The 27,437-nt window shown below is 38.8% G+C and overlaps 3 protein-coding genes across 3 annotated transcripts; 2 read left to right on the top strand and 1 right to left on the bottom strand.

The window, feature by feature from the left end:
• borcs7 (BLOC-1 related complex subunit 7) lies at positions 1 to 2,293 on the bottom strand. Its single transcript, XM_084735954.1, has 5 exons — positions 2,124 to 2,293; positions 818 to 880; positions 586 to 629; positions 442 to 462; positions 1 to 326 (listed from the first exon to the last, which is right to left on the bottom strand). Exons 1-5 carry the CDS (start codon positions 2,253 to 2,255, stop codon positions 275 to 277), a joined length of 312 nt encoding a protein of 103 aa, XP_084592080.1. The 5' UTR covers positions 2,256 to 2,293; the 3' UTR covers positions 1 to 274.
• A 1,544-nt stretch (positions 2,294 to 3,837) lies between these two features.
• cyp17a1 (cytochrome P450, family 17, subfamily A, polypeptide 1) lies at positions 3,838 to 13,091 on the top strand. The gene is made up of 8 exons (XM_084736609.1): positions 3,838 to 4,844; positions 4,938 to 5,076; positions 7,237 to 7,472; positions 8,442 to 8,528; positions 10,210 to 10,428; positions 10,543 to 10,712; positions 10,864 to 10,967; positions 12,126 to 13,091. Exons 1-8 carry the CDS (start codon positions 4,530 to 4,532, stop codon positions 12,401 to 12,403), a joined length of 1,548 nt encoding a protein of 515 aa, XP_084592735.1. The 5' UTR covers positions 3,838 to 4,529; the 3' UTR covers positions 12,404 to 13,091.
• A 2,807-nt stretch (positions 13,092 to 15,898) lies between these two features.
• On the top strand, positions 15,899 to 23,273 carry LOC146315890 (zinc finger protein SNAI3-like). The gene is made up of 3 exons (XM_084736610.1): positions 15,899 to 16,262; positions 21,680 to 22,318; positions 23,005 to 23,273. The coding sequence occupies exons 1-3, from the start codon at positions 16,031 to 16,033 to the stop codon at positions 23,184 to 23,186; spliced, it is 1,053 nt and encodes a 350-aa protein (XP_084592736.1). The 5' UTR covers positions 15,899 to 16,030; the 3' UTR covers positions 23,187 to 23,273.
• Positions 23,274 to 27,437: the final 4,164 nt, after the last annotated feature.

Genomic DNA, 27,437 nt, shown 5'->3' with positions numbered 1-27,437 from the left:
TGCAGACGAGGTATTTAATAAATTAATGTAATACAAATGATCAAAACATTTGACATAACTCAAGAAAACAAAAACTTCCCACAGTCCTTAAACACAGGTACTGTGTTTGTGTACTGCAGCACGTCACTGCCAAAACAGTCCAACTGTACCAGCCAGCAGTGTGTCACAAACAAATAATGGCAGATTATCCATGTGGTGCAACATTAAACTGCTTCAAATCCTGCTGAGACAGCGCTGAACACGGGTCAGACCCTCCTGAGGTCGGGCTGCGAGGTCACTTGAGCAGGTGTCTCAGCTGGTCCTGCAGGTTTTTAGAGTGCTCCACACTGGAGGACAGACACAAGCAAACAGAGAGTCAGTGAACGTCATCAGTGTGTGTTATGACTTACTGCTGAGACACTGATGTCAGCTGGTTCAACACAATATAGAGTTTAGACTCACTTCTTCTGGATGGCCTCTTGCCTTTGTGACACACACAAACACACACACACACAGAGAGAGAGAGAGAGACTCGTTCAATATTCACTTCCAGTTTAAACAAAACTTTCACATATTTGTCCTCATAAACAGCTGACTGATACTCACTGGTACTGTAAATGTGTAGTGATGATGGACATTTTTCTCAAACTCTGGAAGACAGATTATAATGATGCTGAACTGTGTCATTTTGTGAACCGAACACACAATAATTTTATTTATTCATTTAGTTATCACATATTAGACATCTCTGTAAAACTGGTCAGTTTATGTTGAGACAAGATGCATGTTATTTTTGAGGTTGTAGTGTGTAGTTGTCCTCCACAGCTCTCATACTCACATCCTCAGAGTGCAGGATGGCGTCCTCCTGAATCACCATGTTTCTTGCTGCTTGACCAAGAAGCTGGAGGAGACATTAGCAAGAATAAGGCCTTTAGTTTAGGTTAGGCCAAAACTGGTTATTTAAAAAAACAAAAAAACAAAAACAGAAAAACAGTACAAATAAATAAATAAATAAATAAATAATAATAATAATAAAATATTTCCTAGTGCTCGAGGTGCTGTCTTCCAATTTCCTGTTTTTATCAGACAAAATGTTCCAAGCTAAAAAATAATCAAATACAAAAGAACAGCAGTAAATTCTTACAGTTGAGAGGTTTGATGGAAAAATGACTCAAACAATGACTCCATTACAAAAACAGTTGCAGGTTCATTTTACTGTACAATGATCTTTTTAATTATATAGACTTTATTTTAACAGTTAAACTGGACAGTTTATGTTTATGAAAAGTGGTGGAAACTCAGTACATTTACTTTACTTTATACTTGTACTACACTACATTTCATTTGAGTTCATCATTAAGTTACTACTTCTCAGATTCAAACTGCTTGTGCAAAATATAATCAACAAATTAAGAAATTATTCAGACGAATTATGATGTTATTGTATCATTCAAAAGTTTATTAATCCTTTGGAGGTTTACAAGCTACCCAGCAGTACATAATGATTTATATAGAATATACATAAATAAAAATGGCTGATGCATTAATGCGTCAGTAATCATAATTAATTAATAAAATATATTATTCTGAAATTAGCCATTCTGGATCATGAGTACTTTTAAGTATGTTTTGATAAACACTACTTTTGTACTTAAGTAAAATTTAAAACGCAGGACTTTTACTAGTAAACGAGTATTTCCATAAGTGTAAGATCTGAATACTTCCTCCACCAGTGTCTGGGGAAAGTAAAGCTAAGAGGATGTTACTTCATCTTCAACACTGAATTCATGATTGTTGTCTGACACTAAAAACAATATGTCAACATTATTAAAGTTCAGTTGCATTTTAATAACGCAACTAAGCGTTAGCTACAAAGAAAAAGAAAAATATTAACTGAATCATGCTAATGTTGACCTGCAATATAGTAGCTAATAGTATCAAGTTAACGAAAATAAAACCTAAAGCTCGAATTTCAAAATTAAATCCCTACTGATGGAGTCAATAACAATACTGCCGGCTGTCCGAGACAGGCTTTTATTTTGAAGACAAAATGACTGTTCTGGCTGTTTCCGGTAGTTCCGGTTACTGATGAAGCAGTTAGCAGCAGCTGTCATTTCCTCATGAAGAGACTCGTTTGGTTTTACCTCCTGACTGCGGGATCCCTTCAGCACCTGGCGGGTCAGAGCGATGACGTCCCCGCTGCACGAGCCCACTTTATCGGACAATAAACCTTTAACAGACTGGCCGAACCGCGGCTGGGACTCAGCTGACGCCATTTTCTGTTTTGGCTAATGACGGTGCGCGGGCAGGGACAAAACACACAGCAACGCGTCCACCAGACTGAGACTACGCATGCCTCATTTCACAATTTATGATAGTTCAAAATACATTGTTATATGCAGTTAATAAATTGGATAGGTCATTTTATTTTTGTAGCTTTTAATTTACAGCATTATCTGCTTTGCTGATGCAATTTAAATGTGTGATGCTATTTAAATATTAACTAGGTCTATGTAAATTATGTACAGTAATAAAAATAAACAGCATATCAAAGGAGAACAAAATAAGTTAATTAACCAGTAAAGTTACTATCACTGGTGAAAGACGTATTCATAACTACCACAATGTAACAAACACTTCACTATGAGTAACAGTCCTATATTCAATATTTTACTTGATGCTGTAGTGAAAGTTCTGAAGTATAATTTGTGAAATGCAATTAGCTTTCAAAGTTAAAACAGTCATGCAAAATTCACATTGCTATGATGTTATATTCAGTGGTGGAGGAAATACTTTAGACCCTTAAGTAAAATAGGCCATAGTACCAATACTTCACTATGAAAATACTCCACTACATGAAAAAATCCTGCATTTAAAGCCTTGTGTAAGTAATAGTAGCCTGCGTAAGTTTCATCATCACAATGTACTTAGAGTATGAATAGTCATAAGTTCTTATTGTAGTAAAATGGTTCCTGTCAGTGTTTTGCTACTATATATTACTGCTGCATTTGTGTGTGTTGCATTTTACTGCTGATGTTTAAGGTAGAGCTCATTTTACTACTTTATATAGCATACTGTTAGATACACAGTAGTGCATCATGGTCATCATGGTCATAGTCTGTAACATAATTATGTTTGTTGCATGGCTGTCCTGTGAGAACCGCATATATCTAAAAAGTGTCAGCTTTGTGGTGTTGTCTATTTTCCAGCTAATCCAAGAGGGCTTTTAAAGAGTTCATTTAGTTGGAGAAACATAAGAATTTTCTCAATTTATAAAGAAACTCTTCATCCTTCAGTTTATCATAAACATTCAAAATCAATACATCTGGAGATATTTGGTTTTTAAATAGACAGGAAGGGGATTAAAAAAAAATGTAATCTGAAAAGTCACTAGTAACTAAAGCTGTCAGACAAATGTAGTGGAGTAAAAAGTAAAATATCTGCCTCTGAAATGTAGTAGAGTAGAATATAAAGTTACATACAATGGAAATAATTCAGTAAAGTACAAATACCTTGAATTTGTACTAAAAGGGATAGTTCACCCAAAAATGAAAATTCAGTCATTATCTACTTGCCCTCATGCCGACTGAAGTTCAGGTTTAGTTTTTTTCACTGGCAAACAGTGTTGCAGAATGTCCCAAACAATGGAAGTGAATGGTGACCAGTTTTCAAACAGGAAAGACAAGAAAAAGCATAAAATGCCTCCATACTGCTCGTCTGGTGTAATCCAAATCACCTAAAGCCCCAGCATGCCAAGTTGAATTGAAAGATGTCATTTACGCCATTTTCTGAGCCTGAATCTTCACTTAACATGCCGTCTAACTGGCTGTAGTATGGCTGCAGTATGAAGGCTTTTTTTTTTTTTTTTTTGAAAACTTGTCAAAATTCACTTCCACTGTTTGGGACATTCTGCAACACTGTTTGCCAGTGAAACTCCAGCAGTGTTTTGTGGACTAAAAAACTAAAATTGGCATGAGGGTGAGTAGAAAATGACTGAATTTAAATTTTTGGGAGAACTATCCCTTTAAGTACAGTACTTGAGTAAAGGCACTTAGTTCCATTCCACCACTGGTTAAATTATTGTTTACCATATTATTGTTTTATTTTAGTCAGCTATTTGGGATCCAGCTGATCTGAACTACTTTATTTACTCTTGGGTAGTTTTATGTCTACCAGTGTATCGAACTGATGATAAGTTTTGTGTGCAAAATGTTCCTCTGTAAAGAAAGCACTAACTACAGCTGTCAGGATTTGCAGCAGAAAATGTAAGACTCAAGTCCAAAGACCCTAAAAGTGTACTTCAGCACAGTACCACTGACTACACTTTCACAGTGTTCATGTGATGTGAATATGTTCTCTCATGGTTTTCTGCAAGGATTCAATGAATCAGGTGTCATCTTATCTTGTTTGGATTGGCTCAGCCTGAGTCAAGGCTGTGACATTGAAGGAGGTGGATATAAAAGCGCAGCCCTGCAGCAGCTCACAGCCTCCTGCTCAGCTCCTCTCTGTGATGCTCGGCCTCCGCTGACCCACACCCCTCCGTCAGGGATATGGCCTGGTTTCTGTGTCTCTGTGTGTTCCTGTCTGTGGGCCTGGCTTTGTTAGCGCTGCAGCTGAAGCTCAGGACGTCTGCACGGGGCCCTCAGGAGCCCCCCAGCCTGCTGGCACTGCCCCTGATCGGCAGCCTGCTGAGCCTGCGGAGCCCCCACCCTCCTCATGTGTTGTTCAAACAGCTGCAGGAGAAATATGGACCGACGTACTCTCTGATGATGGGCCCCCACTGTGCCATCATCGTCAACCAGCACACACACGCCAAAGAAGTCCTGCTGAAGAAGGGCAAGATATTTGCAGGAAGACCCAGAACTGTGGGTATACTTCTAATTCACTGTCTTCTTCTCTATAGCAGCTGTCATCTTCAGTATTTTTTCCTTCTCCACCCTGTCCTGTGTGTGATGAAGGTGACCACAGACGTCCTGACCAGAGATGGAAAAGACATCGCATTTGGAGACTACAGTCCTACCTGGAGGTTCCACAGGAAAATAGTCCATGGAGCTCTGTGCATGTTTGGAGAGGGCTCAGCCTCCATAGAGAAGATCAGTAAGTACAGTTCCCTCTATACTCCTCCAGTATGCCTCCTCTCACTTAACATGAGGCTTATAATCTGTATGTACTTTTTAAATTGCAGCCCTGATATTTTGTACCACAGTTTGCTGCCTCCCTTCACTATAGTGGTGTTGAATTGTCCATTTTCTGAGATATCTGTCTCTGAGATTTATGCCACTGTCTCAATAGTTATATGTCTTTCCAGTGGCAGGCTCAGGCTGTCCAAGGGTCATGGGCAAAAAAATGAGGGCCCCAGCTCACTGAAAGTCGTGATGTGCTTCACTTTGTCCCCTACATGGCCACCTTAGAAGGCACTTTACTGCATTTTGTCAACTAGAAGGGCTGTAGGGGGCATTTAACATGTTGTATCTACCTTAGGGGCAACAAAGAGGGTACTTTTACAGCATTTTTTTTAACATGGGGCTACTAGAGAGGCAATCACCCCCACCTGCATTTGACAAAATCCACAAAAAGACTTGCAAATTGACTTGGACTAAAGTTTAGGTCTTTGGACTCACAAAACAATGACTTGTTCCCACCTCCGATATTTCAACTTTCGTCTTGAAGTACAAAATTAAAACATTCTTCCTCTTCTCATTTTTTTTAAATCTTATGCCTGGCACTAATACTCTTCCATACTTTCCAGACACAGTGCCCCTGATACTCTGGACTTCACTGTAAACCCTTTATATTAAAATGACTTTCAGCCAAAAGAAAAAACATCTAGTAAAAACTGTTGAGATGTGATTGTAATTTGGGTGTACTAGCCCTTTAACTTTTGACATTTCATTTGCATTTTCAAATTGTACACTGACTGAATTATTTCTGTTCTACTTATTCATATTGTCACAGTGGCACATATCTTTGGGAGTAATGTAAACAAAAACTAATCAGAGGGAGTAAAGGATAACACTCTCTATGAAGGTCATGTCATGTCTGTAATGTCTATAAAGCATTATAAGCTCATTTGTAATACTTTATAATGTATAAGGCTTTATAAAACTCTTTTTAAGTCTAATTATGCATGACAACTTATAACAGAGTTTCTAAATTATTTTAAGTGGTGGACATTATATATGATAAGTTTAGCATTTATAATATATCACAACAGATTATAAATTCTAAATTTGTGAAATGGAATAATGTCTTAACAACATCAATAATATCCTATACCATGACTTTGTGAGATTTAAGTATGTAAATGATATCTGTGAGTAAGATAATTGGTGATTGTGTGATGTTTATAAGACATTATGCCATTTCAGAAACATAAAATCTGTTATGATGCGTAGGGACAGTTCTCTATGTGTCTCTATAACTGGCTGAAGTTATGGTCATTATAATGTGCTGTGTAACCCAGGACTCTTAAATGCTGTTGTCACTTTGCCACAGAGGTATAAATAATTATGACTGCATTATGTCCACCACTTATAATACTTTATAAAGTTGCTATAAGTTAAATTTAAAGTTCAAAACAACTAACATACTTAGTTTATTTATTTTAAAGGGACAGTTCACCCAAAATTAAAAAGTACAGAATTTTTCCTCTGGCCTGTGGTGCTGTTATCCATCTATACTGTTTCGATGTGAGCTGCAGAGTTTTGGAGATATCAGCTGCAAAGATGTCTGTCTTCTGTCTAATATAATGGAACTACATTGCACTGGTCCTGTGGAGCTCAAAGCACCAAAGAATCTATCTGAAAAAACTCAGCAGCAATGTCTCTTTCCAAAAATCATGACATGGTTGTTATGAGCAGTTTCATATAGGAACTACTTTCTTACTACAGTGGAATCTACCAGAACTACTTTTTTTCTAGTAGAATCTCTCTGGTAAAATATGTAGAAAATATGTATTTTTGATTTTGGGATGAACTGTTCCTTTTAAAAGGCTTAGACATTTCCTAAATAACACTGTGGGTTTTTTTTAACAAAGTGGAGTAGTGCATTTGTTGTGGATTATTTTCATTGTCGGATTAATCCACATTTGGTGGTCTGTTGTGTATTTAGGCAGCAGGGCACTGTGTGTGAGATTATATGATGTATGAGTCTTTGATACACACACAATATAGAGTAAAAATACGTGAATGCTTCAGAGTGTAGGGACTGTAAACATGTCAGTAGGTGAAGCTGCTCTGTCTCCTGTGTCCTGCTCAGTCTGTGCAGAGGCTCAGTCTCTGTGCTCCGTCCTGTCTGAAGCAGCGGCCGTTGGACTGGCCCTGGATCTGTCTCCTGAGCTGACGCGAGCCGTCACCAACGTCATCTGTTCACTCTGCTTCAACTCGTCCTACCGCAGAGGAGACCCTGAGTTTGAGTCCATGCTGCAGTACAGCCAGGGCATCGTGGACACGGTGGCAAAGGACAGCCTGGTGGACATCTTCCCATGGTTACAGGTAGACTACATCAACACTTAGGGACACACAGGACATAGAGCAGATATACAGGAACACATTTAAAGGTGCATCATGAGTATATAATCAATGTTATTAATACTTCATTAATCCTATAAGATATGTATGTCAAGTATGTACTGTGCGCTGTACATTTTGTAGTATAAAATGCAGTTATACTAATTTATATGGACTTGTTAGTTAAAGGGACAGTCAAAATAAAAAAAAACATATTTGTCCCCTGGCCTTCAGTGCTGTTCCATCAAGATAGTTTTGGTGTGAGTTGCTTCTAGCCAATATAATAGGACTGAATGGCACTCAGTTCGTGGTGCTCAAAGCACTAAAAAATACATTTGAAAAATTCAAAACCAGTCTCTCTTTCTGAAAATCATGACCTGATTGGTGAAGATAAGCCACAGACCTTGTGAGCAGTTTTATGTAGGAACTATTTAAAAAGTAGTTCTGGTACATTCTACTGCAGAGAGGAAGAAAGGGACACTAGTTTTGTTTTGTTTTTTTAAAATGGATTTTTTGGTACTTTTAGCACCACAAGCCGAGTGCCGTTTAGTCCCATTATATTGAAGCAAAGGCAGACATCTCTACAGCTGATACCTCCAAAACTCTGCAGCTCACACCAAAACTATCTAGATAATAAACAGCACTACAGGCCAGAGGGGAAAAAATGTGTTTTTGGTTAGGGGGTGAACTGTCCCTCTAATGCTTTGGTAAAATGGGATATTTAATCCTACTATGATCATCCTCAACTCTGGATTCAAATAAGAGGGACCATGGGGGAATGAAAGAAGAGAATGAGAATGACAACAAACTGATTATAGAGATTATGTTAGTCATAAAATGTGTATAGATAATATAATAGCGTGATTATTTTATATATCACACTGTATATATATATATATATATATATATATATATATATATATATGTAAACTTACATCTGTCTGTTTGTCACAGATTTTTCCCAATGCAGACCTGCGTCTCCTAAAGCAGTGTGTTGCAGTCAGAGATGAACTTCTACAGAATCAATATGATAAACACAAGGTACAGTTGCTAATAACTGTGTGTGTGTGTGTGTGTGTGTGTGTGTGTGTGTGTGTGTGTGTGTGTGTGTGTGTGTGTGTGACTATGATGTCACTAATGAGGTAAAGATGGTAAAGATTTAAGGGTGACATTTATCCACAATCTGTAACAATTATCTCTTAAAGCTTAAAAAAAAATGCAAAAATATAAGGAAAATGGAAAACTGTTGGTAACACTTTCTATGACTCCCAAGTCTAGAAGCATTATAAACAAACTTATAATGCATTATAATCTGCTTAATGCACTGTATAAATATAGGTAGAATAGGTGGGCTCATAAATATTCATAGTGCTTAATAATGAATCATAACACCGTATGAAGTATTTTATAATAACAAATAAGGTCAAGTATAATAATATTTCATAATTGTCACCCACTACCAATTTTTGCAAAGATTATTGTATATTATCATACACTAATCCTACTCCTAAACATTAAATAATGCTTAAATGAAAAGAAACTATTAATTATAATAATTTTGTACTTTACATTATTATATGTCGGGGACAGGGTTAGAGCACTAGGTTAAAACTTTCTCTGACATGCCCCCCTTTCAGATGCCAACAAAAGTTCGAGCAATGTGAGCAAAGCTTCAGTCAGTGCACAACAGGTTAGCTGAACATACATAAGTTACAAACTTGTCTACCTGTGCTGTGTAACTTACAGGCAGGCATACAATTCAACAAATATACAGGATAAGGTTGGGTTTAAATGGGTCTCTGTCAAAGACCCATTTAAGGTTTCAGCAGTTTTTCAAGGGAATTTCTCTGGAACTCAACAGCTATGTAACTGCTGTTCTATGTTCCTACCTGGTTCCTTTTTAAATAAACTGAAATAAATGACAGGATACTGTATCAGAACAACTTCCAAGAAGTTTATTTGAAGGGCTGTGCATAACATCATGTATGAAGAAGAGAGGGGTGCTCCCAGGGGATATATGCAATTAAGATAGAACTAGTGTGCACAAGACTGACATGACACTGTCATAACCATGACCAGTGTCATTCATCAATGATGTAATTTTCAATACAAAGTTGACATTGTTTGGGGGCATAACTTAGCATAAAAAAATGTTGTAATTGGTTGAATGACACTTAATGACCACAGTCATAAACATTAAAGTGCTACCAAAAATCTTCCTACACATTATATAAAGGTTTTGAGACCTGAGACCTAAAACCAAAAACTAAATGTTAATATTGAATCTTCGTTACATCGCACACATTTGTACAAATTCATGAAAAACAGTTTGAGGCAGTAATATGGAAACAGACCATCAGATATATAGAAGGACAGCGGGGTGAGAGCCAGTCCAACTCTAATCTTGGAGCTCTGTTCATCTCTTCTCAACTATCAAACAACATTATATCCAGCACTCATGAGTAGACATTGCATGGGAAATATGTGATATTAAATACAAGGACAATATTGGGTAATATTCAACAACCGAGTCAACCTGTCTGAACAAACACATTCCTCTGCTTTGAAATGATGATTATTGTCATACACAGACACTGACATACTTCACAGTGGTAGTCATTTTAAGTTGCTCTGTCTGCTAAATACAAAGTCCATGAAATACAGTATGCTGTTTACTATATGTGTGTGTGTGTGTGTGTGTGTGTGTGTGTGTGCCGTACAGGCAGACTACAGCGATCACGTGCAGAGGGACCTGCTGGACGCTCTGCTCAGAGCCAAGCGCAGCGCTGAGAACAACAACACAGCAGAGATCAGTGCAGAGTCTGTGGGCCTCACTGACGACCACCTCCTCATGACTGTGGGAGACATCTTCGGAGCCGGCGTGGAGACAACCACCACCGTGCTCAAATGGGCCGTCAGCTACCTCATCCACCACCCACAGGTAAGGGTGGGGGTGCAGTGGTGTGCATGAGAGGTTGGGCATTTGCCTTGTGTGCTCATATAGCCAACGAAAAGTTTTATTCTCCCTCATACATTGTTTTTTTTGTGTGTTTAGATTCAGAAGCGTATCCAGGAGGAGCTGGACAGCAAGGTGGGGGTGGACAGGTCTCCCCAGCTCAGTGACAGAGGCAGCCTGCCCTACCTGGAGGCTACCATCAGGGAGGTGTTAAGGATCCGCCCCGTGGCTCCCCTCTTCATCCCCCATGTGGCCCTCAGCGACACCAGGTACACTCAGGGCAATCCCTCACCTCTGACATGATGGAAAATTTAGAATATTTGTTTCATGCACAGAAAAGAATTTCAGACCTGCAGACATTAAATCTGAGAGAACCGTGTTCCTGTACCATTTCGTCTCTGTCTTTATGCTTCTCTGCAGCATCGGGGATTTCACAGTGAGGAAAGGAACTCGAGTCATCATCAACCTGTGGTCTCTGCACCATGATGAGAAGGAATGGAAAAACCCAGAGCTCTTTGACCCTGGTGAGAGGAGACTTTTCTCTGATGTGCCATATTCTATCCTGGAAAAGATGCACTCAAGTGTCTTTGTTAAAGGGTACCTTTATTGTTAAATGGCATTTTTCAACCTGGATTCTATTTCCTCATGTTTTTGTGTCTCTGTGACGAATAGGGACAACAATTTCTGAAATTGGTAAAGTATTGAGAGAGACTGCTGCAACCGTTAGCTGCAAAACAGGTTTTAATGTAATCATTATGGGAAATAACCGACTGTCAAAGTACATCCACTAAAAGTGCTAGAGACAAACATGTTAAGTTGAAATACTTCTCTGACATCCATGCTGCAGCTGTAGCGTCCTTTGAAATTCCTATTCCAGTCTGTAACTTGTGTTTTTGTTTGCCCGTTTCAAATTAATTAGAGTTCAAATTAATGCAGAATGTATGATGAACGAGTACATGCCTGTTTATGAGGCGTATGAAATCATTAATAATCTCGTAGAATGCGTAGATGTTTATAAGTGTTAAATTGAGAAAATTGTTATTGGAGTTTGGCAGGAAGTGAGACAGGCAGCAACTGAACTAAAAGTCCAGTGTGTGTTTCAGAGCAGTGGGCTGATCAAACAGCTGATCAGCTTATAGTGGAGGACTCGTCCTGCATAGCTTTCCTCAAGTCTTGAGAAGACGGGTAGGGGGGAAAAAGTCACTTCATCCATAAATCATATATTAAACAGGATGTCGACCTGGCTCTGCCACCAAACTCCATTTACAGAAACAGTAATTTTATCATTGCAAAACATAACTAATTTAAACTCAACAGAAACAAAATAAAACTCACCAAAACTGTCTTGGTTCGTCTTTCCACTGTTCCAACAGTCACCAGTTGTGGTTTAGTTTAAATAAACTCTTAATTCATTGTGTTAGATGTGAAAATATTCTCACATGCAGTTTGTCCTCACTGCTTCTCTGATGACCTCCCTTGTGCTGCTCTTTAACATCTAACTCATCAATTAAAAAAAATAATAAACAAAAAATTTAAAATTTAACTATTTTTCACATGCAGACAAAATATGAGCTAGTGCTGAAGCAGCTCTGTGGACATGAGCACTGATGCTGGTTTCATGACTGTGATTCTTGTAGTTTTGCTTGTGTGTTGACTCTGATTCCTGTGCTCCTCCTCTGCAGGTCGTTTCTTGAACAGCGAGGGCACAGGTCTGATCATCCCGTCCCCCAGCTACCTGCCGTTCGGCGCCGGAGTACGGGTGTGTCTGGGCGAGGCCTTGGCCAAGATGGAGCTCTTCCTCTTCCTGTCCTGGATCCTGCAGCGCTTCACCCTCTCCGTCCCACCCGGCCACTCTCTGCCCAGTCTGGAGGGAAAGTTCGGCGTGGTCCTCCAACCAGCCAAGTACAAGGTGAACGCCGTGCCCAGAGCAGGCTGGGAGAGGAAGAGCCAGGCATGTTGACACTCAACACCAGTGACCTGAGAGTGTGTGGGGCTTTTTTTCTTTCAGCTGAACGTACACCATGCAGGCAGCAGTGAACTGGACTTAACATCTCTCTGTATATATGACATTTATTTCTTGATAATGTAACAAAATTTTAACCAACAGTTCTGAATATTATTTATGAATAAAACTTTTGGTCTGATATACAGAATCTGAACATCTTCTCCCTGCTGCCATGAAATACTAAACGAAATAATATCAGGCTAGAGGAGGCTACAGACACCCTGAGAGGCAAGTGAGAAAACAATGCTGCTGATTCATTTTCTGTCTGAGGCCTCTTTTATAAAATCAATTTTCATCTTAAGTATGTCTCAATTAGAAAAGTAGTTATTTTTAAAACTTTCCTTTAACAAGTCTAGACAGTGAGTTATGTGCTGGTTCTGTGCTCAAGTTTGTGTCGACCATTGCATCAGCTTTATGAGCAATGTGATAGGAATTATCAATTAAAGTTATGAGGAATAAATAGCTTTTCTCTTTTAGTTCATAGCTGTTCACCATAAAAAAAAAGAAAAAGAAAGAAACTTGAGAAAACTCAAGGCAAATGTCTAAATTTTAAGTCAAACTCAAATTCTTAAGTTTTGAAATTAGCTCAAAAAGGTTTTGCCAATCTGTAATCAGTTATTGATTTAATAATTTGGTTTTCTTCTGTGGACTTGAGTCTTCGGGTTATAGGAACACAAAGAATTCTGTATTTCAAAAATTGTTCCCCAAATTTATCATTAAATGGTTGCAACTGAAAATATTACATTATTAACCATTATTCATTTTCACTTTAATGAGTTTACTCAACAATTTTTGAAATACAAAATGTTTTGTTTCCAAAACTCAAAAGATTCATGTCTATCTAAGAACAAAAGTAAATTGTATCAACAAAAGATTATGGTTTGAAATTTTTTTTTTAAAAGTATAGTTCAAAATTAGTTTGAGTTTGATACAAAACTTAAAAATTTAGTGACAGTTGCCTTGAAATTCTCAACTTTCCTTTTTACAGTGTTCCTCATGGAACTCTCCTTTGTACTTCATTAAATAAGGGGAAATCACTGATTGTAAGGCAGCCGCTGTCAATAATTAAATTTGAGATTTATAGATCACAGGTGCTGAAGTTATGCATTTTCTTCTCGGGACCTGCTTAAGCAAAATTTTTCGTCTCAGTATTTTTGATGAATTGAAATCAAGCACACCATTGGAAACTAACTTAAGACTTAGTTCAAGTACAAAACCAAGAACATTTTTTCAAAATTAGGTACCAAGTCTACATATTTTTTTCTCCTGTGTTTATGACTTCACAACAGAAGAAAAAATAGGTTTTGCTAGGATAATCTCTCTAGGTTTTTTGGTTTACTGTGAAAATAGGCGGCCTTTGGCTAGTGTAGCTAATGCTAACAGCAGATTAGAACTACCCTACTTTCTTTCTATTAGAAAGAAACTAGTTCCTGCATGAAACTGCTCACAACAAGATCTGTGGATTATCTTGAGTAACCGGGTCATGATTTCTGGAAAGAGACACTGGCTTTGAATTTTTCTAATGTATTTGTTGTGCTTTGAGTGCCATGATTTAATCCCATTATACTGGAGAGAGGGCAGACATCTCTATGGCTGATTTCTCCAGAATGCTGCAACTCACACCCAAAAAATCTAGATGGATGGCTGAACTGACCCTTAAAACAATGCCTTGCATTTTATAAACTTATAAGCTTTTTGTTTTTTATGTAAATTCTTAGTGTAAAAGGTAAGTAGCAACTGTATCTATCAGATAAATATGATGCAGTAGAAGTATAAAATGAATATACTGTATACAGTAAATACTCAAGTAAAGTACAAGCATCTGAAACTTTACCTCAGTCAATGTACTTAGTTACTTTCAGGTTATCAAAATGGATCAGAGAGGATGTTGTGATTTCATCTTGTTCGTCATCTAATGAAACACATGAAAATATTGTATTAACATTGATACTGTATACAAATTCACCAGTGAGTACCTCAACAATCTACTTAAATATGGTACTTAAGTAATGATAGCACCTCACATGTTACATTCAGTATAATATCAATTTCCACAGCACTCATTCCATCAGTCATGTCATCCTCACCACTCATACAAATACAGAAACATCTATATAACATTCCCTGAAGTGCTTTTGTTTACAAGAAAACAACTGAATGGTCATACCGGCAGATGGAAATGGTGCTATGGAATTTTATATTATGCTTAATTTATCAACACAAAAGGTAACATTGAGGAAGTGCTGAGTTTGCCTTAAAAGCAAATTCAAACAGGAACAGATCAGAAAACAGGGTGTCTACGTATTAAAATATGATCAAATAAACAGGTGAAATATAACAGTGTGATTCTCTCTGTGAATGTGTCGTCTCACTTTTGAAACCCTTTCTCTCTGAACTTACATCTGTCCATGAAACAAATCACACAATGTCAACCTGGTCTACATATATAACCAAATTCATCTTTGTGCCACTCATATTAAAGACAGAAATGTAAGATGATCTTTATGATTTGCTGTTTATTTCACATTTACCGTTGAGAAATACAACCAGCAAACGGCAAGCCACACACACACACACGCAAGTCTAGGATGTTGATGTTCGTACCAGCAGGTGGCAGAAAATAGATCACTTCAACAGATAGGAATCACAGATGACGGTCGGATTGTTTGATTTTTTTTATCCCTTATTTTTTTAATCATTATTGTAGAAATATTAGAGGAAATCAATTGATATTTATAGTTTGTAAAAGCCCTGTTACACTGATCACTGTCATTCCTACACTGTTTTATTTGATATTGCAACTAAAAAAGATAAGATACTGTAAAATAAAATAAAATCAGATTAGATTAGATAAAGTAGAATTTGTATTAATCCCAAAGGAAATTCTTGTGCCAGATTGCTCCAAAATTTTCAGTAAAATAAGAATAACAACAATAGAGTATCAAATATAAGTGAAATACAAAATATAAAAGTAGTATCAAATGTATAAGGTGTAAATGGGAATCAACAGTTTTTTTCTTTGAACACAGGCATATTTACCAGGTGGCAATCTGAATTCACTTGCACCCTCCATCCAGCACATTGTTGGAGGGCCCGTCCTTCTATTGCCCCCCCCACCCCCATAGGCCCCACTAAAACCACAGTGACTGCACCTTATAGCTTATATTTACATCTCTGGACACACGTTTCACGTACATTTGATTAGTAGGCATGTCTGTGCTGTTTTTTTTTTCATATTAAGACTGTTATGTTTTTGGGTAAATATAAAGAAAGTCTCTCAGTGTTACAGAGCTGTCCTCTGTGTGTGTGTGTGTGTGTGTGTGTGTGTGTGTGTGTGTGTGTGTGTGTGTGTGTGTGTGTGGGTGCAGCCTCTGCAGTGCAGAGCTGCCTCAAGTGCTTCCGCGCCTCTATAGTGAGGCCTATCACCATTCATACACCTGTTTTGTTGGGGTATGCTGATTGACACACAGAGCCCGCCCCTTGCACTTGTCCTTTTATTCTAATTGGTTCGACACTGGTGTCTATGGAAATTCCCCCGCGCGACCCTTGGCTCACACCTGACCGTCGCGAGTCAGTAGGAGAATGCAGCGCGAGGCCGCAGGCGGACACACACACTCTCTCAGCTCACCCGCCGCGGTGAGTCCACACGGCCGGTCTGTCTCACACCATCAGCGACAGCTGCACACCACAGACACCCACCGACCCCACACCGAGACCCGGGAAGAGGGCGACAAGATGCCGCGGTCCTTCCTGGTGAAGAAACATCACAGCAGCAAGAAACCAAACTATGGAAGACTGAACTCAGAGACGGAGGGTAAGACTCTTCCTATTGGCCACATCAGGCGCGAGCCTCAGTTTACTTTACTTCAAAAAGTAACGGTCAGAGGACGAAGAGTAACAATGTACCATACTTAAGTATAAGTATAGGTTTGAGGTACAGACTTCACTTAAGTATTTATTTTTTTGACTATTATGACAAAAGAGAAATATTCAAATAGCCTAAAGTACTTACTGCATTTTTTCATAGGGAAATTACTGTTTCATAGATTTTATATATAAAAACTGACTCATTGCTGCACACAGCTAGTAGGCCTACACCTGCTGCATAAAAAATAGGCTTCCATTTACATCTTAACTGATTCAGATTGAGTTATTTATTTCTTTAAGTACTTACATTTTACTGCTTGAGTGCATACTTTTTACCTAATATGTAAGTACTTTTATTGTAAGTCTACTGTCTTAGATGTTCAGTGGCTTGCAATAAGGGCTGCAAGTAATGATTATTTTCATAGTTGATTGTTCTGCTAATTATTTTTTCGATTATTCAATTAGTGTTATAACATGTCAGGAAATGGTAAAAAATGTTGATCAGAGCCAAAGGGGATGTCCTCAAATGTCTTGTTTTACTCACAGCTCAAAGATATTCACTTTATTGTCAGTGGAGTGAAGAAACCAGAAAATATTAACATTTAAGAGGCTGGAATCAAAAGTTTTTGCCTTTTTCCTTGAAAAACTCACACTTAAACCGATTAATCAATTATCAAAATAGTTGGCGATTCATGTAATAGTCGATTAACAATCCTTTAATGATTGCAACTCTCCTCACAATCATTAGAGAATGCTGACTGGCCAAGAAAACATCTTACTTTTTCTCCAAACTATTACAGGTTAGAGGTTTAAGTTTACTCTACTAAATGTTTTAAAGCACAGTCTTTCAGAGTTAAACACATAAATTTTAGTCTGTAGCTCCCTACAAGAAAATAATGCTGCAGAGAGAGAGAACAAGATTTGTCTGGCCACAAACCAAAATGTAGTTTTGTGTTTAGCAGGTGCAAAATCCGTCCCCAAAGAGTTACAGCATTGTCCCCAGGTCCTTGAGAGACCAGAAGGGCCCCATTAAGCAGCCTCAAGAGCCTATGTAGCGGCCTTCCAGGCTCCTCCTGACAAATCCCTCCTTCAACCTTTGTATTTGTTCCAATACAGCCCTTAAAGCGAGCTTGAGCCACCCCCCTCCCCCCCCCATCCCACTGTATTGATGAACTTCCATTACCATCAGAATAGGCCCAAGAAAGAAGCGCTGCTGATAAGTCTGAAATCATATTCAGGTTAAAGGAAAATATACAGTTGTGTAAATTATACAAACATTGTCAACTTGGTTTAAGGTCTGCTTTGATAGGACCCCAGATGGTGATAGTCTGCACATTCTTTAAAAGATTGTATCCCACAAATTTTACTATTACACAGAAAACTTGGTTTTATATCTAAAGTTTTTCTCTTTTACATTACTTACTATTACTTACTTACTATTCAAATCTGACATTAAGACTTTCCTCAACCTTAATGACAGCAGTGGAGTGAACCCCGGATATAGTATTTGACACTTAAAGTCAGTTGACAGGAATCAATTAATATCATTACAGCAATCAAGAAAGCGAAATAAACTTGAGAGTAATCAAAGAATAAGAAAGGCAACACAGCGAGAACCCCCAAAATGTTGACTAAAATGAAAGAAAATAGAATCAGATCTTGGCCATTTATAAAGAACAATTGGAGAAAAAATACATTTATAAAACAATTGTATTAGGAGATAGGTCCTAAAAATATCAAAGAATATCTCACAATCAGTATAGAAAATATAACATCACAAAACAGATACAACAACAAATATATACCAGCTTAGTACAGTTTCATACTCTGCATTTTTTTTCTCGTGAAAATAATTTTACCTTTTTAGCCTAAGAAATTATTTGAATGAAACTGGACAAAATCAAGTTCAAAAGAAAGATATGGGAGGAATGTTGATTCTGAATTATCCTGAGTGAAAAGGTTTGTATATATGTATGTAATCCACACACTGTATATACATACAGTATATTCCATGACTGTAAGATGTGGTTGAAAGTAGGTCTGGGTGCTATCAAGTAGGGTTGGGCCAGCGGATGATGCCATAGTCCATCGTCGATGGTTGACAGTTATTGATCACTGAGCCCTCTAAAATCATAACATCATGATTTAAAAGCCTTCTATATTTGAGGTTGTGTGTCCCCTCAGATTTGCAGTATTGCAAAAGTTGTTGGTGAAGTTCTGTTTCTGACATGGAACTTCACCCCTACAACTAAGTTACTGACAAGTGGTGCAGAGACCAAGGATGCTTTAAATCTGGCACAATATCTTTTGCCCAACAACAACATCACCATCCACTGTGATGTTTTACTGTGGACATTGTCGTATACCTGTTTAGTAGACATCACCCAACCCTAGCATCAAGGGATTACAATATACCTGACTATTTATAAATCCTGAAGGTGTGATTTCTTAATACCATCAAAAATGCACATGCTCCTCTTTGTATCAAACTGAAATGGATATGTTGTATTGGAGGTGGTGTATTGTAGGCTTGGCCAATTTTTCAAACTTTAGAATCCAGCCATCAGCCCAACAACCGGCGATTGACAATACATTTGTGCAGGTGTGTGTCTGAGCAGCAGCTCACACTGGTTCTTAGAAGGCAGACAAAGTTATGGCTAAAGTGTCAAGTGTCCATTCACACCTCAAAGGCTAGCTGTTGTACAAGTGAAGTCATTGTCAAAGACTATCCCAGCCACAATCTCTCCAGGCACAGCCATCAAATCCATGCTGACCCTACATCAATCAACCATACAAAAGTACAAAAAGAATGGCCAAAAATGGAAAATGTGCATGGAGGCAGTAGCAAAAGACATTGTAAGAGATGGTATCCTTTCACACCATAGAGAAAAAGGCTTTTCAGCAGTCCTGGTGGTCAAAATGTTGGACCTTCAATATGAGCTGCCTGCAGGAAAATAATTCTCTCAAGAATCCATAAACGGCCTGTACAGTAAAGTTTGGGAGGACATTAAAGTTCTTGTGCTGAAGGCAAGCAACTAAGCTTTAACAACCGACATGTGGTCAGTAAAGGACGTGACCCCCCTACATGTCTTTGAGAGCACACTTCATCACCTGTGACTGGGAACTTCAATCAGAATGTCTTCAGACCTGTTTTTTTTCCAGAAAACCAAACAGCACAGCACATAAGTGAAGCTGTCCACAATTCGCTCCAAGATTGGGCTTTCAGATGAGAATAGCCTAAACTGTTGGAAATGACCACTGATAACACAGCCAACATGACAGATGCAAAACTTGAAATGGCCATGGCTCAATTATTTTGGGCACAGTCTTAACCTTGTCATCGCAAGTGCACCGCCTCCTCCCACAGCTGGCCCAGAAAGAGAGAGCTCCAAAAGAAGCAGCAACAATTGGGAATACCAGGACATAGTCTTATAACAGTACTCTTGGCTTGTCAATATTCAGTCCAAACTCTACACCTGTCCTATGCTTAGGTTAATAAGACTACACTTCTAATTATTAGTTCATAAATATATCTTACATGCTTGCCTCGAGGTTAAATTACTAATTAATAATTCTATAGCATTATTGTATGCTTGATTCTAGGTCTTATTTTTAGGTTTGTCACAGCTCTATTCTTCCAGTTCCCTCCTGTCCCTCTGCCTCAGTAATTTTCCACTATCCCCTGCGTCTGCTCCACTCTACCTGCCAGCCACTCCCACCTCGTCATTCCAACTCCACTCACCTGCAGTCACAGCTGCAGCTCATTCCCAGTCAGCCCTGCATATAAGCCTCTCCAGCACACTCACTCCTGGCCAGATTGTTCTTCAGCACACATGCGAGACTTTCCAGCACTTCTTACCTGTCTGATCTCCTGTTGCTGACCCTGCCTACCTCTGACCTGACTGCATCACCTGTCTCCTGGTAAACTCACCAGCCTTCTGTCCCCGACCATGACGTCTGCCTCAGCGTCTCTGATTTCTGTCTGCTCAACTGGTCCTGCTGCTTGTCCCTAGTCTGCTCTGCTGCATCATCTGCCTGCTCTTCTGGTTCTGGACTCCTCGCCTTGTCGACCTCGCCTCCTGTAAGCCCTTCTGTTATTTCTGCCAGCAAGTGGGCAGTGGGTCCGGGGGCTCATGTCTTCACTCAGTCCTACTCCCAGGTTTGGCTCAACCCATTCCCTAAGCCTGAAACCCAGAGATTGTGTGTGGGCTCTGAGCCCGAAGAACGAACCATTACCTGTGCTTCTTCATCTGGCCAAGTTCCCATTTTGCCTATTTATTAATAAAGGTCATTACCAACTGTCAGATTTCAGAGTGCTGCATTTGGGTCCTAAACGCATCCATCACAAGGTTTTAGGTTAGGTTTTATCAACATTATGATGAAGGGGTTATTTTCGGTTATATTTCAATGTGCAGGGCTGCTGTATTCACTGAGGTTCCAAACAACAGATAATTGATTAGATTATTGAAGAGCCTGGCTGTTCGATGGGTGCAGGCTGATGACAGAAAGTCATCAATCTGTGACATGGCAAGACCTTGATTTCCTTACAGCAGTCACCTTATTCCGGCTCCTCAGAAAGTGATGTACACCTGAGGTCACGGATGTTGGTTAAGCTGGATGCCAAATATGCCAATGACTGTGCAACAACTACTCCACAGTGCACCTTTGTAGACCCCCATTACCATGGAAAATGAAACAAAAAACAATTAAAAAGACAGTGATGGCGTCATCAACAGGGTGGAGGAAGGATAGAGCTTGCAACCTGATGGAGACCAGCAGCAGCAAAAAAAGTTGTATTCATACTTTCATACATTTTCGTTGCACTTGTGTAATGACAAATAAAGGCATCTATCGAATGATGTTTTCTGTGTAATTTGCAGCCTAATTTTTCTGTGTGTGTGTATATGTATATGTATATGTGTATATATGTGTATATATATATATATATATATATATATATATATATATATATATATATATATATATACACACATATGCGCAAGTTTTATACTACAGTGTTTTATGGATTTATTGAATCACTCTGACAATGATCCCAGTGATATCATTCACCACTGTCATTGTCATAGATGTGCACCAAAGTTTTTTAACCTGAGCCAGGCCATACAACAATGATAACAATTAAATCACATCCATACAGGGTTAGTACAGCTGTTAAATAAAAAAATATTATTTTCTTCTTTCTTATGACACTGCTATCAGATTGGCACTTGGTAGCGGCTGATAGGCAAAGTTTGAGTATTGGAATTGGTATCTGGATGCAAAAAATGGTACAGAATACAAAACTCACATTCCATATGTGTAAACAAAGAGTTGCTGTAATTTGTGTGTGTGTGTATTCCACAGAGGCCCCCTGCAGCACCCATGAAGATTCTCTGCAGCACAATGAGATCCCCCTTCACCATCATTGTCCAGCCCAAAGCCCAAGACTACAGCAGAGAGCCCAGTCTCTCTCCTCCACCTCCTCCTCCTCCTGTCCTCTTTCTCTCAGACGGGACCGACTGCATCTTCTATCATCTCCAAACTCCTCCCCTCTCTCCTATTTATCCCACTGTTCAGAGGCCTACAGTAGAAGCCCTGCAGAAGCCTATAAACCAGCTGAATCTTGTACCAAAGTGAACCTGGAAGTCCAGTGTGTGACAGGAGACCAAAGGAGGAGAGAGAGCCTCCTCCCCCCATCCATCCCTCTCCTGGCCCTCTTTCCAGCCATCCCTCCCAGCGGCGGCAGCAGCCAGGGGAGCTTCGAGTGTTTGGACTGTCATAAAGAGCACTTGAGCTTCGCGGGACTGGCCAAACACAAGCAGCTCCAGTGTGAGTGGAGCAGTAAGAAGTACTTCAGCTGTAAGTATTGTGAGAAGGAGTACGTCAGCCTGGGAGCACTCAAGATGCACATCAGGACACACACACTGCCCTGTGTGTGTAAACTCTGTGGCAAGGCATTCTCCAGACCCTGGCTGCTTCAGGGACACATACGAACACACACAGGTCAGTGAAACACACACATGCCTATTTTAACGGGTGCCTTAAATAGGGATGGGTGTCTTTATGGGGATTTTGTTGACACCAATATCAACAGTGAATTCATTATTACTTTTCAGAAGTAACATGTTACACTGAGATCAAAAAGTGGATGACGGTATACATGATTGGTATAAATGTCAAGGTATTCTCTCACTGTATTCAGAGAGTATGAAATAACAATGTATGTATTCTTTTTATATAAATATAAATGATATGTCTAAGTGCCCCCTTCTGGCACACAGGGACCTGCCTCTGTAGATTCACGACAGTCCTGGAATTCACAGTAAAACTATTATCAGGTGTAACCAATACAAATATTGTCATCATTGTATATGCCAGTAGAAAATGGCTTATGCCACAATGGTATCGACTGGTTAATCATTCAGTATACTTATGGTGATTGGTGAATAATATGCCATACATACACCTGGTTAATGTTTTATGATATAGAATATAATCTGATGTAATCTTTGATTGAATTCTACTATCAAATTAAACATGCCAAACATAATCCCAATCAGGTTATTATTCTTTAATTGAAATGTGGCTGTGACTGGTTAGATGGTTCAGGGATTTATAGAAATTCTAGAAGATTACAGTATAACCCCCTGTCATTATGACTGACATAAATGTGTGTGTTCTTTCTCCAGGAGAGAAACCATTCTCGTGCCTCCACTGTAGCCGAGCTTTTGCTGACCGATCCAACCTGCGAGCTCACCTCCAAACACACTCTGAAGTGAAAAAGTATCAGTGTGCAAGCTGCTTCAAGACCTTCTCCAGGATCTCACTGTTAGCCAAGCACCAAGAGGCAGGCTGCCCGCTGTCCTCCTGACAGCCTGGAAACTTCAACCTGCTACAAAATCCTCTCTGTAGAGTCTCACTACTGACTGAACACCATCTATGGTACAGTCACCAAAGACCTGCTCTTTGCATAACTTGGTCCGTGGATCACAAAACTACATGCCAGAACACTGGAAAAAGCTGTCATGTAATGACACTTCAATGCCAATGATTTTATAGAGGAAGCTTGACAAAATGATGTATTAACATCTATAACTTTGTGCTTTATTACCCAAGTATGTATATGTACAAACTAACTTCTAAGTGTTTACAATGCAGATTGAAAACCCCACAACTGAGTGAGAAGCAGCCATAAATGTATGTTAATGTTCTTTTTGCTCCCATTGCCTGTAAAGTGTGATGTGAGTTAAGACTGAATAGATTGACCAGCATTCGTATTTTCAGTCAGGCCAAACACTCGCTGACTGTCTCAGTTTTTATGGAGTCTTGTCTCTCCACTCTGTGATTGGATGCTCCTGACTAGATCTGTCTCAGTCATCACATGATCACATGACTGTGATTATTGAGCTGACCACAATTATTTTGCACAATCATTAGATTCCGCATTCAAGGGAATTTTAAGCCAAGCACATAACACAGAAATAAATGCTATATTTCCATGACATTTTCCACATTGTTTTGCACCATTTGAGGTTTGACTGGTGCTGTTTTAATTAACTCATCTCACTGTGCCTTCCTCTTCTGCAGTGATTTAATGGCACCTGACTGGAGCGCCAACATTTTTTTTATCTTAATAATCTTCATTTCTAATATTTGCATGAGTAGTGCATGGAAACATGCATTAATTATGCATTTTTTATGGAGACCTAATGTAAAGTTTTAATTTTTTTTTTTGTGCTACATGAGATGAAAACCTGGCTAAGTTAGAAATGATACACATAGTTGATCATAATATGCTCATTCACAGAATAGAAAAGTGAACAGAAATCACTGATTTGGCCTTAAAGAGAGAGTTCAGTTTTGTTGACATGGGTTTGTGTGAGGTACTTATGCATAGTCAGTGTGTTACCTTCAGTAATGGTGGTCATTGTGGTCCCAGTTAGTAGAAGGGGAGAGCTGTTGTAGATAGGATTGGTAGAAAAATGTTTTTTGGCCACATAAATAAGGCTTACCTGTAAAATCAGTATCTGTTCAAGTATATGCTAACTATAGAAATGTTTCACTGCTTTACTTTGCTACCAGACAGCCTTTTATTTTGACGCTACATTTTCTCAGTCATCCTGCGGTCCTTTCATATATACAATGTATATGCTTCTGCCACACTTTGTACACTTGAACAGGTATTGATTTTTTTTAAGTGGGCCTTTATTTATGTGGCTTAAAAAAATCTGCTGACCCTGTCTGCAACAGTGCAATGCTGAGCTCCAGTGCCTATCTACTGACAGTAATATGCTGACTATGTACCTCATACAACCCCACTTAAAAAATTGAACTGTCCCTTTAAACTGGTTCAGGTTTGGTCAGGTATCTAATAGATGTTTCTCCATGAGTGTGACTGGCTCAGTTTATCCTCCTCAAACATAGACTATGGTGTCCCCCAAGGTTCAATTCTGAGTCCTATTTTATTCTCCGTTTATTAGCTCCCTCTTGGTGACTTAATTTTTAAGTCTCACAAAAATACACTATGAATTGAATTAGGTGTGTTTCCAACAACTGGACTGAAGAAAAAAAATGGTCTACTTGACCACAAGAAAAAAAATGGAAATAAAGAGCTTGCCTGTCCAGAACATACTGCTATTGTACAGGCTCTTTTCTTTCAGCTCACAGGAGACCATATTTCTTGCTTTCAGAAGCAAGATGATGACAGACAGGTGCCAATAACAAGTGTCTTGATTTATAGCAGAGTTTCCCCTACTGGTGCAGCAGTGTGTTTGACAGCTCTGGGGAAAGTCACGCTGGAGAACAAACTGCTGAGGGGATGTTTACAGTGCCAAAGATACAGTGTTTTTTAGAAAAAAAACTGAACACCACGCTCAAGTGGTAGACATGTTTATCAAGAATATGTCAGGCTTCTGTCTCATCAGCTGAAGTAAGTGGCAGACTGAGTATTCAGTTACATTACATTAGTATTGAGTCACCTCAAGATGACTCTCATTCAGTTGTTTTGTTTCTGTATGAAACTGAATTTTGTTTGAAATGATCTGTATAAAACTTCTCTGAAAAAAACCCTGTTGTATGTTCTGTTAAAACTCTGCAGTATTATGTATGTTTTTGTATTAAAATACTTGCCAACTTGATAAAAATAAAACATTTATAAACCTTTTTTTGTACTTGTTTAAGTGTGTGACAGCTTGAGGAAACAAATGAAATGCTGGTGTTAGTGAGGTCACAGAGAGGAAATCATCTTTAACCTAACCTGGAGGTGATAAATCCAAACTTTATTTCATTGTAAACAAATATAGTTTCACATGAAATCTAACTAAAATTCATTTTGTCTCTCTTTTCATTGCTCATGATGTGCATGTGTTCCCAAACTTTTTCTGGCATGGCCCCCCCCTAACAATTCACACCACACCCACCCAACAGTTACTAAATACCAATATATCATTAACAGGAATTGGAGAGGCTACTGATAAAAAGTTACATTTTAGTGAAATAAAGGATTTGTGAGATCACATGAGACTTCATCTTGCCAGGCTTCAAATTATCCGTGTGTGTCTGCACCAAAAGTGGTGCAGCCAATCAACATCCTAGGAGGGCCTACTAACAGGTACGGGCAGCTCCTGAAGAGGTTAGCATGGACACTGTGAAAGCATCAGTTACATCAGAACTGGAGAGTGAATGAAAGAAGTGTATAAGTGTAACAAGACAAATATGATGTAACAAGATGAAAATGATGCAACGATGTAACCAAACAAAAACAATGTAACAAGGTGATAACAAGCCAAGTGACATCAAATCTAGCTTGACAAAAATGATGTAAAAGACGTAAGAATATGAAAACAACAAAACATGGGCCGCAGGCTGGAGTCATGGCCGCTGCAGAGGACTCAGTCTGAGCTTCCAAAGCACCACAACAACATGCAGTTTAATAAAAGGTGATGCAGGTTTTTCCACCAGCAGCAAAACACACTAGTCTTGCTGTCACAATGGTGCAAACACTTGCCCTGCCCTACACCTGTAGTGTGAGTCTGAGCACCTGTTGTTTGCCCAGCAAAATGGCTCTGATGTGATGTAATGGAATGCTATGAATAGGAACTGTCTGTGGAACAAGGTCTAAATATTCCCAACCAGTCAGCCAGGTTCATTTTCAATACACACAGATGCTATTCTGACTCCCTGCAGGCCTATAAATACATGGAACGCTGTTATATTAGGCATGAGGGCAGCTCTCCATCTCACAGTGTGTCAGTAATACAAGACAGCGCTGCCGGATTTAGCTGCTGTCAAGACATGAGGACTATTATTAGGCTACGATATTAGGCCAGCGGATACAGTAAAAAAAACGTCTGTGTGTTTGTGTATGTGTGTGTGATTGTGGGGGGGAGAAATAGACACAATGGGAATCAGATTATGTTGTATTTTCCACAGTGAGTGTGTGAGTGTTTCCATTCAGTCGCTCACCTCTCAGGCCTCCATGCTCTGCAGTTGACACTGTTACACCTGTCAATGTGTGGAACAGGGTGTGTGCGAGTGTGTGTGTGTTTGTATGTGTGTGTGCTAATTAGGGTTGAAGGATGGAGAAGGTCAGATGCTGTGATAAAGTCAGATGAGGGGAAGCAGAAGGAACATTTAGGTCCGGCTGCAGCAACAAGGATTGATTTTTAAACCTGATTAAATCATGGTTTAACTTTAAATGATGTTGCACCAAACTGGTTTTAAATCAAGAAAGATTGAATTTAACCCTCTCTTCAAACCTCAGTTTACTCTAAACCAAGATTTCATTTCTGTTGCACCAAAACTTTTATTTTAGGTATCTAGCAAACAATATTACTTCTTTTTTTGTACTTTTTAGCTGGCTAGCAAACAATAATACTTCTTTATTTCCAACTTTACAGCTAGCTAGCAAACAATGCAACATTTTGCTTAATAATAAAGAGTCAGTTTTCACCACTCTTTTATACATATTAGGTATCAACAACACTCAAATTTATTTATTTTTTTCATTTATTATAATTTGGGTTAGCAAGCATCACCGTATTGATTAAACTCTGTCTTATTTTGATTTACAAAAATAAACTTGGCTTTACTAAGTGGACATTATTTTTTAAATTGTACAACA

The sequence above is a fragment of the Lutjanus erythropterus genome, chromosome 14, assembly GCF_056507025.1.
Source record: "Lutjanus erythropterus isolate fLutEry1 chromosome 14, fLutEry1.hap2, whole genome shotgun sequence".
Classification (NCBI taxonomy): domain Eukaryota; kingdom Metazoa; phylum Chordata; class Actinopteri; order Lutjaniformes; family Lutjanidae; genus Lutjanus; species Lutjanus erythropterus.
The sequence above is the reverse complement of the archived record's forward strand: the minus strand, read 5'-3'. Positions and strand labels throughout refer to the sequence as shown.